We start from the raw sequence: 12,163 nt of genomic DNA, 5'->3' as shown, positions 1-12,163 counted from the left end.
TTAATGCAGGTGATATTATTGGCATTCTGTGTGATCTACTTTTGGTGAAAGGATCAAAAAGATTTTTGGAGGCGTCGGGCATCGATCCCAGTACCTTTCGCATGCTAAGCGAGCGCTCTGCCATCTCACAATACGCCCCCTTTGAGTTCATTTAATCGAAGTGCTATTTTATATTTTTGATTAATCTACTTTTTATAATGGATTAAGCTAGTATACTTGGAAAGACTGTCCCTTAACAGTGTAAATATGTGTATGCTGCTTGTGTACTACTTTTACGTAATTTGTATTCTGGTCATCTATAGTCCCTCTTCCACTGGATCTTCCTTTATATAGCTTTCCACGAATGGAATTGCGTCATTCTGTGAACGAGTTACAATACAATTTTTAAAGGGTAAACAGGGTGCACGAAAATTTTGTTTCAGCAAAATTTGCATACCCGTTATTATAATACACATTGTCTTATACTTCAGTAACTCATTCGCATACTTAAAATAATAAGCGGAAGAGTATTTGAGATCATTACTTGTTACAGTAATATTAATACAGTATTTAGGTATATAGGCTTACTCACCTATTCGAAACTCTCTTAACTGTATTTAATAGAAATATCTTATCTGAATTGACATTATGATATTAAAAATGACGAAATTGGATATAATCTTTCTACTGTAATAATAATATTGCATAAAATAAATATGGGGCCACTGTTTCTTCTGTAAACCTAAAATAGTGTCTATCGAATCCTCTAAACGGCTGTAAATTTTCGTAGCAAATAAAAGGACTGTAAAATATAATAGTTTGTGACCAATGTGCGACGCATTCTTTTTTGTGGTTCAGAGTTAATATTGAATCTTCTGCTGTAAAAATTTCATTTTCTTTTTTATCTTTTTTCTATGCCTAAACGTTTTGCTACTTTCTAACATCTTCCCCAATGCAATTTTGTCTTATTTTTATGTAAGCTTTTCCCTTAGCTACATTTTCTTACCAAGCAAATATCCATATCCTTAAAATCGCGAACGAATCTACAATTTTTTACAAACCATGTATGATGATATTTAAACAGCATAAATTGAGAAATAAAAATTTCTGAATGTTTTAAGCTTACTAAAGTAGACCATAGACCATACAAACTTCAATTAAATCCCTGTTAAAGAACAATAATTAATAGAAACATCGACGATCTATCTAATATAGCTTTTCTTTGTTTCCAATTAAAGTATAGTTTGAAGTCTTACAGAGTCACATTTTTCTTTAATTATAAATTTTTGTTTAAAATTGAAAAAAAATGTACTGGAGGCGCCGGGCATCGATCCCGGTACCTCTCGCATGCTAAGCGAGCGCTCTACCATCTGAGCTACGCCCCCTGTTATTTGATATGTTTCAGAAACGACTCTTATCTGCCGATGTGTTCCACTTTCACCCTTATTTTCAATCCTTACAATCTCTAGCCTTTCCAATTATTTTTTTTTTTGTAAATGAATACTGTTATTGTAAATAAATAAATTAATTCATTCTTATTATTCCTCAAAAATTTCGAACTGAACGATATTTATTAACTGTCTACACGTTCCACATGTTCCCTTTTATTTTCAACCCTTACAATATCCAGCCTTTTCAATTATTTATCCTGTTTGTAAATAAATAGTATAATGGTAAATAAATTAATTGATTAACTGTTATTTGCAAATAATAATGTGTCCCTTAAAAATTTCAAGATAAGCCTTTCATACCGTTAGTTTTATTCGATGCAGAGAAAATTTTGTTTAGTAGCTGAATTTCCTAAAAATCATGTTCATTAATTCCACTTTTTATTAATTTATTTATTAACTATTTGTATGTATATCTTAAAAATATGTGTTTTATAGTATTATGCTACGGACATGTCAAGGGGTGGAGCAAGACGCGAAGGATGGGGCAGCGCTGAAGCAACGGAAATGGTGCTAAATAATTTATTTTACATAACCGCCAAGGTATTGTAAAATGGTTTATGAAATAATAATCCTAGAAAAATGTATTCTATAATAAATATACATTTAATACAGTTCTCCGACGAGCATCCTAAAGAAACGGAAGAACTATGGGCAACCTTGTGCGGTTGTTGGCCTAACAATTTGAAAGTAATCATTCGTTACCTGATTATCGTCTCGGGAATGGCACCACAAGAACTGCTACCATACGTAAGTTTCTTTTTTCCTTTAACAATAAGTATTCATTCACAACAAATGAAATTGACTTCCTTCTTTGTCACATTCTAACAAAATAAATTTTATATTGCATAAGAACTGACGTAAATTTCCATCAATATCCAAATTTGTTAGTTACGAATTCGCGAATTACAAAGGAAATAAAACATTTGATTTAACAAATGTAATAAATCTTTTGCGCGTGAAATGATTAGACTACGGATTTTATGCATTTATGATCAAAATAACTAGGCGCTACTTCAAGGATGCAACCTTAAGGATACTGTTATATCCTCTTCAATTGATGAAAACTGTTAAAAGAAGATATGCATTCACATTTAACATCTGTTTCTTATAATCGACTTAGAACATTTTTATTTTGCATAAAGATCCGCAGTCTAAACACGACAAAATAATTGATGTTACAGTTAGTACTCAATCATTGATGTTTCAGGCGAAACGCGTAGTGCTGTATTTAGCCAGAGCTCGTCCAGATCGTTTGGTGGATGAAATGATGACCGAGCTGCAAACTGTGGAAACCCTTAATTGCTTGATTGAAAGAACCGAGACACCACCTTTTTATAGACTAACCAGCATGAGAAAGGCTTCTTCCCATAGCGATGCTCCGGCTGCTGATCCTGGCAACCCCTCTCGTGACCTTGCAGTCGAGAAAGGCACCATCCATACGAAAAGACACTCCGGCGAAGATCCAGTTAAGACCGGGTAAGTTTCGTGTAAATCCAGCTAAAACATATTTTTTAGTGAATTAGTAAAACATATTTTTTATTGACAAGTTCTTTGGTGTACAGGTCGAAATCCGATACAGCGCTACGGGCGCTCGCTGGATTTCAAACCCCAAGGGTCGAAAAAACGAGGACTGCGAGCGGTCCGCCGATTCTTCCTGATGATTTGTCCACTCCTACGACAGAGGCAGAGGTATTATGATCTAATAGGTTGTTGCATATACACTACTCTGCAAAAGAAAGAAGCACCCAGTATAATTATAAGATATAATGACAAACGATATCATTATGTAGAAATTGTATTGTTCAATGCTTGCTTTATTGCATTTAAAGTATTAGATAATCCGCAATAACACGTATTCTCAGAACTATTCAATTAAACAGCGGAATCCTTTTTCAAAACTTACTGTGTTCTTATTCGACTTTTTACGCTTTTCTATTAAATATGGCCTGGTGCTTCTTTCTTTTGCACAGTGGTGTACATAGGGTATTCCAACAGTCGAGACACTACTTCAATGGTAATTTCAGGATACCGAAAAGTTCATGTACATAAAGAAATTACCAATTTGACTTTGTCCCAAACTGGTAGCCAGTTTTGCTCTAACGTCTAGCAACAAGTCGATGTCTAATTGAAATTAATATAAAGAGCTTGTCAATAAGATCTTCGTCTAATTTCAGTTAACTACTGACGAGTCCTGCTACGGGACGCGCAATGGTCCCGTAGGAGTGAACGGAAAAATTTCTTGTGGTGGAGAGAAGTTCGATATTCCGCAACCGCATCCCTTACCGATGCCTGAATATGGTGGATATTTTGCACCTTTGACGGAATACCTGCCGGACAGTTCTCAGCCAATAAGTGGTTTTCACAGGTCAGATACTACGGGTCATTCCATGCCAAATCGATCACTTTTTGCAGGCACCATCGTCGATTTTGTTCTAAATGAAATATGTTGTAGTCCATGTGAAATTAGGGGGGGTTTAAGTCATCATTTTGCCCGTTTTCGCCGAAATGGGCATAAATTGAAAACTTTGAAGGCCTGCCATTTCTAAAAAATTCTAAATCGGCAAAATGATGACTTAAACCCCCTCTAATTTCACATGGACTACAACATATTTCATTTAGAACAAAATCGACGATGGTGCCTACAAAAAGTGATCCATTTAGCATGGAATGACCCTACGCCATTCAGTATCACTTGTGGACTTAAACTAGGTTTATGTTAGTCCAGTAGCATCTGAGTCTAGTGATTCAATCCCCCTCTAGATCGTAATTGGAATAATCTAAACATTGTTTTGATACCAGCACAATGTAATCGCTGGATCCAGCAACTGGACTCATGTAAATCTTCTAGCTTTACACTAAAATACGAATCGAGAGATTATTTAACTCCAATTACAGGTGTAACATCGCCGTAATGTTGCTCACTGACGTTGTCGTCGACGGCATACAACTCGATTGGGCTATTCACGTGCCTCTGATGTTGCACATAGTTTTCCTTGGACTGGACCATTCGAGACCTCTGGTGAGGGACCACTGTCGTTGCCTGCTGTTGAATCTGTTAGTTGTCCTCGGAGATCATCGGGATCATCTGGGTGTAGCGCGAGTGTTGCTGGCTTCAAAGACAGAACAGCTGGGTTTAGGTCTTTCTACCCCAGCTCTGCCAGTATTAGAGCACAACTTCACGGAAGTGGATCCTGAGTTTGACAGTTACCTTTATGGCCCACCAACGGTGCCTCCTCCAACCACGCCACCAGCATCATCTTCACCGCCACCACCTTCTTCTTCTCCTCCTCCTCCACCTCCACCTCCTCCCCCGCCACCACCACCACCGCCACTACCCGAATCTTCAATATTTACTTCAACACCGCCACCACCACCACCTCCTCCTCCACCACCGTTTCCACCTTCAAATAGTGGAACACCTACGCATTCGTCAATTCTAAATTCAATGTCGACACCCCCAACATCAATGAACCATGTGAATCCGGCGGTCATGGACAGCTGTAAAGATTATTCAAACTCACATGCATATGGTGAGGATTCCAAATATTTTTGGGTTCACTAGGCCTAAATCTTTGCTTTTCTAGTTATAAATATAAAGAATTCGTTTATAATCTAATATATCATTTCAGAGTCATCGGTTTGTACCAATTGGACACCTGCTACTGGATCGACAAATACGGTACCACCTGTCATAGTTACACCGGATGATGCTAATAATTGGATTGGCCCGCAACCTGGTCCTAACATGCCGATCCAAGATGTTATCAAATCTCTGATAAATTTCCTTGCTTCTAGGTATATGCACACAATTAACATAACATAGACTTGAGGCTTTTCCGGTCCGACATCATATAGTTTTTAAATAACTCTTCTACCATAACTTTTAAATTTTGTCTTATAACTTTCGAAATTATTTTCCCGGCGTTTCGCAAATATTGCAGCTATACAACAATGGGGAAATATTTTTAAAAGGATACAGCTCACATCGAAATACCTCGAGGGTTGAGACTGTATATTGACATGAGAGTTACTTTATTCTAAATATTTTTCCTTCGGTAGAATACATCAACCATTATGGAATTATGAAGACATGACCGCCAAGGTATGGTGGGTTCGCAGTGCAGAACAGCTAACAGTATTATTGCGGCACGTGTTAAGAGTCTTCAGAGATTCATTACCACATGCGCTGGTCAGTCAACGGTGGGCACAAACTGCGCTGCAATTAGGTCTGTCCTGTTCGTCTAGACATTATGCGGGAAGATCTCTTCAGGTGTTCAGAGCATTACGAGTTCCCATTACATCTCGCATGTTATCGGATATTTTATCCAGACTCGTAGAAACTGTTGCCGAACAAGGCGAGGACATGCAGGTACTGTCTTCAATGTAGTACTATCTTCTAATAATTATGAAAAATAATAATTTTCTGTTCAACATATTTGTTTCAATGTTTACGGTTTTCCATTTTTAATGTTTCTGTAGGGATATGTGACAGAATTATTATTGACCTTGGAAGCAGCTGTTGATTCCTTGGAGTCAGACTTCCGACCTTTGGACTTTATGAAAGAAATATTTAAATCTACTCCAAATCTGAACAACAAAGATCCAGCATCTGGTTGTTTGATCGGTGGCAAACGTAGTCCAGGAGGAGGAAATGGATATCCAGCTGGTCCTCATATGTTCTCGCATCTGAATCAAGGTGGTCACACACGAAGCACTAGTTATTCAGTCAGTTATTGCATGAAGAAATCAAGTGGTGGTAATGTGGCAACCAGTGAAATAAAAGGTTCGTAATCATTTGTTGCGTGAGATCAACGCTTAGCTACTGAAAGTCTTTCAATAAGCTTTTTGATTACCGTATTATTTTGTACTTGATTTATTATACAGTATAATTTTTCTCTTTGTTACAGAATTGGACAACAGATGTAACAAATATCCAAATTCTAATCTTTCCCGATCGAGATCAGCACAGTCCTTGAAGCTGTTAGGCGATTCGGCAACGCAGGACGATAAGATGACAATTCTGGCACAACTATTTTGGTTATCCGTATCTCTACTCGAATCAGATTACGAACATGAATTTCTTTTGGCACTAAGATTGCTGAGTCGAGTACTTCATAGATTACCATTAGACCGGCCAGATGCTAGGGACAAAGTGGAAAAATTGCAACAGCAACTAAGATGGACTTCATTTCCCGGTGTACACGCACTGTTATTAAAAGGGTGCACTAGCCCGAACACATATGAGCCAGTGGTGACCTTACTATCGCAGTTTACCCCTTTACTGGACTTGCCGGTTGTTGATCCTACCCAGAGTCTCGCATTTCCAATGAATGTTGTGTCACTGCTCCCTTATATGCTTCTAAATTACGAGGATGCGAATGAATTGTGCATCAGAAGTGCTGAGAACATTGCACAAGTAACTATGACATTTTAGACACATTAAATCATGAATAACTAGATTACGGATGTTTATGCAATATTGAAATCTTATTTTCAGTGACAGTAGCCCCTGTAGATCTGGAATAAATAAAAATCGTACCAAATTCTGTCGAATTTTACATTCCAGCATTTTTTGAAAATTTTCATATACCATAAATGCATAAAGATCCGCAGTCTATTAATAACTATTATTCTATAATGTCTGTTGCAACATCTAAAGCCAAAATATTCTTCTTAACAGGTGAGCGCTGAAAAAGGCAAGAAATTGGAGAACTTAGGCACTGTCATGACACTGTACAGTCGACGTACTTTTAGCAAAGAAAGTTTCCAATGGACAAAGTGCGTTGTCAAGTATCTGTATGACACGTATGCCCATCTAAGTTTCAACATGCTAGCCTTCCTGGTGGAAGTGCTGGAAAAAGGCCCAGGAAGTGTCGCATTGCCCGTGCTTAGTATTATACATTGTATGCTGCATTACGTTGACTTGGCTTCACAAGCTGCGCAACCAATCAACACAGAGCTTCTCAGAGTGATTTCAAAATACGTTGAGGTATGATGGGGTTCTCTAAATCGTAGCAGGTTATACATATTTAATACAGCATTTCTTTGTTCTGGAGCTATTTCATGCGACCAAAAATTTGTAATAGTATTAACAAAAATTAAAAGTTACTTTTTCATGTATTTATTTTACTAGACTTTGAAAGTAATGAGGGAATAACAAAGATATACTGTATTTGGAAATATTTTGTGCGAGTAGTTGATACGTTATGATATAATACTAGGGTCCACACTGGAAAGAAGCTCTTAAAATATTAAAACTGGTAGTCACGAGATCGTCGACTTTAGTAGCACCACCTACTTCAGTGCATGGCTCATCTTGGGAATCTTCTTTGGCGTCTCCGCATCCGAGCTTCACCGATACCGAGATATTTACCAAAAAAGAACTGCCCGGTAAAACGATGCTCCTTAAAAATTATATATGTTGCATGCATATAAATGTATTCAAGTCATTAAGTTCTTTTTTTCCTCTTACAATGCGGATCACGTTCACTGCATGGATCACTTATTCAATGATGCACAGGTTGCGATAAAAATAATAATAAGAAGAAAATGTAAAATATTCCGAAAATACACACAGTTGTTATTTTTTTAATCAAAATTTATTATGTATGGTTATTTTAGAAATTTTGTTGTTCAATCTTCTATCACAAACTTTATCAAACTTTCGAATATTTTTTGTCTGAAATAAAGGTAACAAGCACTTGTCGCAATTATATTATGATACGATTATGTTTATTTTTTTAAAATTTTCGTTTTATGAGAGAGTTTAATATTACGTTTAATTGACGCGATATGTTTAAAAATAGGAAGGACTATGGATTTCACTTTTGACTTGTCTCAAACACCTGTAATTGGTAGACGATGGCTAATACGTCAGGGTGTGGAGGAAAAATCAGTTAGCTCTCCTCGATGTTCGGTGTCTCTGTCGCCAGCTGACAGTAATGCGGTTGCTGGTTGGAAACGACCATGGATGTCACAGGTGCGACGATTACCAATAATATTAAAAAGATCTCTGTCGATGATCGAACCTTAACAATGCTTTCTGTTTAGGGACGCGTCAGAGAATGCTTGGTGAATCTTCTAACAACATGCGGCCAACGTGTTGGACTACCAAAGAGCCCATCTGTAAGTTGTTACGCATTTGCAAGCGTTTCCAAATATATATCTGGACTATACATTTCTATTCAGTAGTTTTCCTGTGAATCATATCATCTTAAGACTGATTTTCGTTATGTACCCCTTTTTAGGATGAACACATTAGTTCAATGACCTTATATAGCAAGGTAACAGGTTTCTTTAAAGCAGTCTGCACTCATTTTCACGAGAGTACAAAACTGTTTGTTTTTACTCGTATGTGATGTCTTATCAGTACAAGTATATATATATCCACGCTTTAATACGCTTCGTACAAATGTTTCAACTTGCACAAAACCGTTGGAGACGAAGAACGTCCAGTCTCATTTTGTTGTAGGATTATTGATGCGCAGTAGATTTTTTAATACAGCATGTGAATCGTATGAGAACTGTAAACTGTATCAGAATACATCGTACGTGTGTATTTGTTGTAACTATTGAATAATCGCTGTATCAGCAACTATGCAAATAAGATCAGTGTAAATCGATTTATATTGAACACATACACGCACTATAATTGCTACAATTCACGACATTCTCACATAGTAAAGAACGAAAAGTGAAAACGTCATGCCAACAAGGATCCTGTTGCTACATTTTCTCTTTTCTTTGTTAGCCGACTAAAAGCATGCAATTTGTAATACAGGTGATATTCAGTCAAAGTTCCGATTTAATGGAAAGACAATCGTCCATGGCTTCCTCGACTGAAGAAGTGTCCGGGGCAAACAATGATTTGAGCGGAGGCTCGAGGAGGGATGATGAACAGTTTGGTGTATTCAAGGACTTCGATTTCCTAGAGTACGAGAGTGAAAGCGTCGAGGTAAACATTTTCTTTGCAAATATTAGTTTACACGATTTTCACAACAGTCAATATAAATTATTTATCAATTTTCAGGGTGAAAGTACTGACAATTTCAATTGGGGAGTGAGGAGACGCCCTCTGAGTGAAGGGGAAGAAAGAGAATCAAGCGTGAGGCAATTTGAGGAAAGTTTAAGCGAGAAAACACAGTCGTCGAGTAAACATACTAGTCGAGTAAGTGAATTGAAATAAATTTTCACAATTTAGTAAGAACTTGTGAATTAATTGGCATCGTGTCAACGAATACAACATTGAAATTCCAGCGGGGAGTCGCCGAGGAATCATCAGATGATGAGGCAGGCTCAGAATCACCTCTAGACGAAGTACCTGGTGGATCGGGAGCAGGCCAGGAGGCAAATAATATTCCTGGAATGTTCCCTCCATCTTCACTTTCATTAATACCGACCCGCACCCGTCACGATTCGTCGACAAGGTCTGACACATCGTAAGTTTCCACTTAGAGCATAGCAAAGTTGTACTTAACTTATATTCATCGCATGTTTGCAGTGGCTCTAGCGCTGGAGATTTAGGGGATGTAACACCCTGTAACGCATCACCAAATCTCTCAGCACTAATGCCTTTTAGACAAGTCGTGCGAGACGATGCTGAAGAAGTGTGGCGACAACAAATTCAAAATCTTGTCACACAATCTCTATACAACACGCTAGACTTTTTCCAACTATTAAGTAGAATTCTAAGGGTAAATACGACCTATTTTTAACTTACACGCTAATAGGGTGTTATGATGTTGTCTATGTTTTCTTGTTGTCATTAGGATGAGAGCACTAAGTCTGTTACTCTCACGCGAGAAGCCAGTGCCTTATTGTGTAACGGCAGTCCCGCTTCCACTCAATTAGGCTATCATTTAACTAGTCACGCAGATTTGCTCAGCTCAAAAGCTGAGCCACCGTTGATTTGGTTTTCTATTGGTATATTCGCGAATCAAAGATTGAACGAGTCGTTACGATTTGGGATGCTAGAGATTCAGGAACACTTAGAAACGTTCTTAGATAAAAAGGATCATGTTACGGAAGTAAGTGTTTCAATGAGTAATAGAGGTGTGCGAGAGAACCACTTATTATATATTTAAAATGTTAATAATACATACATCTTATTCAGTGTTTGGAAGCTACCAAAGCAGCAGTAAAGCTCCAAGCATTAGGCGGCGGTCATACCACAGAGGCCGGTCTTGAGGAAATGTTCTTGGACCTGGGTAGAGCACTTTACAAGCTCCATCTTCAACTTCTGCTTCTAATCGAAGCTTCAAATAAGATGTTGGGTACATTAATGAATGCCGCGAAGAACGTGCAAATCCCGCTTCAAGATATATCCACGGAAATTGCGAGCATGAAGAGCGCTTTGAGTAGAGCGCTCGAAGAGAGTACTGAAAGCGAGAGAGGCACACCAACCCCAACGCCTAGTCCCAGTCCCTTACCTGGAGCAGGCGCCGTTGAAGAAATTGCCCGTGTCGCGGAGTTACTCAGAAATGCCAGATGGTGTCCTGCACTCGAGGCTGTAAGACTACACAGAGCTCAGTGGCCTGGAGATCCTTTCCACGATGACGATGACGTGACAACTGCAGTTAACATGTACTGCAAGTACCTAGGACAAGAAAGATCTGGTAAGAATGAATGAACACTACTGAGTGTACCATCAAATTAGAAATAGCGATATTAATGTAGAAAGAATATTATGATGATTGCATAAGTTTGTGCCCGCGATTTTCATAGATGTCGCAAACTGTACTGCACGGCGGAGTATAAAATAGAAAATTATATGGTCACCATTCTCTTGTAATTGCAGAAAAGGAAGGTGACTATATAATTTAGGGCTCGGAATTGCGACGACCGATTTTCTCGGTCGACTCGGCCTCGCGTCTCGCTCCCCGTAGCGGCCCTAGTTCGGAGCTCCATTAGTTGATTAATCAAGCTGTATTCTTTAAAATTTAACCATTGAATTTTATTTTCGAATCGGGCACGAACATATGCAATTATTCGATAGTATTATATATGCAGTTAATTGTTATGCTTCCTGTTATAGATATTTTTGTGGTGACACGGAAAGACGATGAGATGTCAGAGATATTTAGTAGACTGATGGAAAGTTTGTTTCAAGTTCTCGCTGCCGTGACAGGCTTGGAAGCGTCGACGAAGGCTGCACGATCACAACACGATCATGCTAATAACTTGAAAAACGACTGCTAACTCGTAACACAATAAGTTTTAATATCATACTATAAACAACTATTTGTCTAAATTCGAGTCTTCGTCTAACTTAATTGTGCGTGCGTTTTTCCCGTATATTCTTATGTTGTATACAACTATAGACGTATGTATGTATGTCATGAGTAATCGTCACAGTAATAGATAAACACGCACGAGCGGAAGCGCGTTAGCGACGATTTTAACGCTTCTTTTTTTAACACGATTGCAAAGACAAATGTACGTAATTCTTCGACAGAATAAATTATCGAAAACCTAGATAACGATGCATTCTTGTTAACCGTTTATCCGTTTTTCCTGTAAAAAATGATGTTTGGTAATGAACCTTCTATGGTCACTAATCCGTGCCTATTCGGGAATTATTATATTTATGATCGTTACCTTACCAGAACGAAGTTTTGTGAAAGTCTTCTTCAAACTGTCGTTGAAAATGTTATGGAAGTGATTAGTAACATGGTTTGTATGAAATATATGTACTGCAACGATTACTAACAGAGTGATTGAATTTTGTCAGATAT

General features: G+C 37.9%; 1 protein-coding gene and 1 non-coding gene across 11 annotated transcripts in view; one reads left to right on the top strand and one right to left on the bottom strand.

Moving 5' to 3' along the window:
• Fry (microtubule binding protein furry) overlaps positions 1–11,908 on the top strand; it is a 38,381-nt gene extending 26,473 nt beyond the window's left edge. For 9 of the 10 annotated variants that reach the window (XM_076431194.1, XM_076431190.1, XM_076431191.1 and 6 more), the window contains 21 exons: positions 1,866–1,970; positions 2,043–2,177; positions 2,638–2,906; positions 2,993–3,119; positions 3,605–3,795; positions 4,326–4,960; positions 5,060–5,225; positions 5,490–5,799; positions 5,910–6,213; positions 6,338–6,846; positions 7,111–7,419; positions 7,652–7,820; positions 8,237–8,409; positions 8,481–8,555; positions 9,211–9,384; positions 9,460–9,597; positions 9,687–9,868; positions 9,931–10,123; positions 10,199–10,456; positions 10,543–11,044; positions 11,464–11,908. In XM_076431194.1, the coding sequence (XP_076287309.1) occupies positions 1,866–1,970; positions 2,043–2,177; positions 2,638–2,906; positions 2,993–3,119; positions 3,605–3,795; positions 4,326–4,960; positions 5,060–5,225; positions 5,490–5,799; positions 5,910–6,213; positions 6,338–6,846; positions 7,111–7,419; positions 7,652–7,820; positions 8,237–8,409; positions 8,481–8,555; positions 9,211–9,384; positions 9,460–9,597; positions 9,687–9,868; positions 9,931–10,123; positions 10,199–10,456; positions 10,543–11,044; positions 11,464–11,627 (5,088 nt within the window). In that variant the 3' untranslated portion in view covers positions 11,628–11,908. The remainder of the gene's footprint in view (positions 1–1,865; positions 1,971–2,042; positions 2,178–2,637; positions 2,907–2,992; positions 3,120–3,604; positions 3,796–4,325; positions 4,961–5,059; positions 5,226–5,489; positions 5,800–5,909; positions 6,214–6,337; positions 6,847–7,110; positions 7,420–7,651; positions 7,821–8,236; positions 8,410–8,480; positions 8,556–9,210; positions 9,385–9,459; positions 9,598–9,686; positions 9,869–9,930; positions 10,124–10,198; positions 10,457–10,542; positions 11,045–11,463) is intronic. The other variant, XM_076431196.1, reaches the window with a different exon arrangement.
• Positions 1,292–1,364, bottom strand: Trnaa-agc (transfer RNA alanine (anticodon AGC)). The gene has a single exon. It is a non-coding gene; the product is annotated as a tRNA-Ala (tRNA).
• Positions 11,909–12,163: the final 255 nt, after the last annotated feature.

This window comes from Lasioglossum baleicum, chromosome 9, assembly GCF_051020765.1.
Source record: "Lasioglossum baleicum chromosome 9, iyLasBale1, whole genome shotgun sequence".
NCBI lineage: Eukaryota > Metazoa > Arthropoda > Insecta > Hymenoptera > Halictidae > Lasioglossum > Lasioglossum baleicum.
The sequence above is the reverse complement of the archived record's forward strand: the minus strand, read 5'-3'. Positions and strand labels throughout refer to the sequence as shown.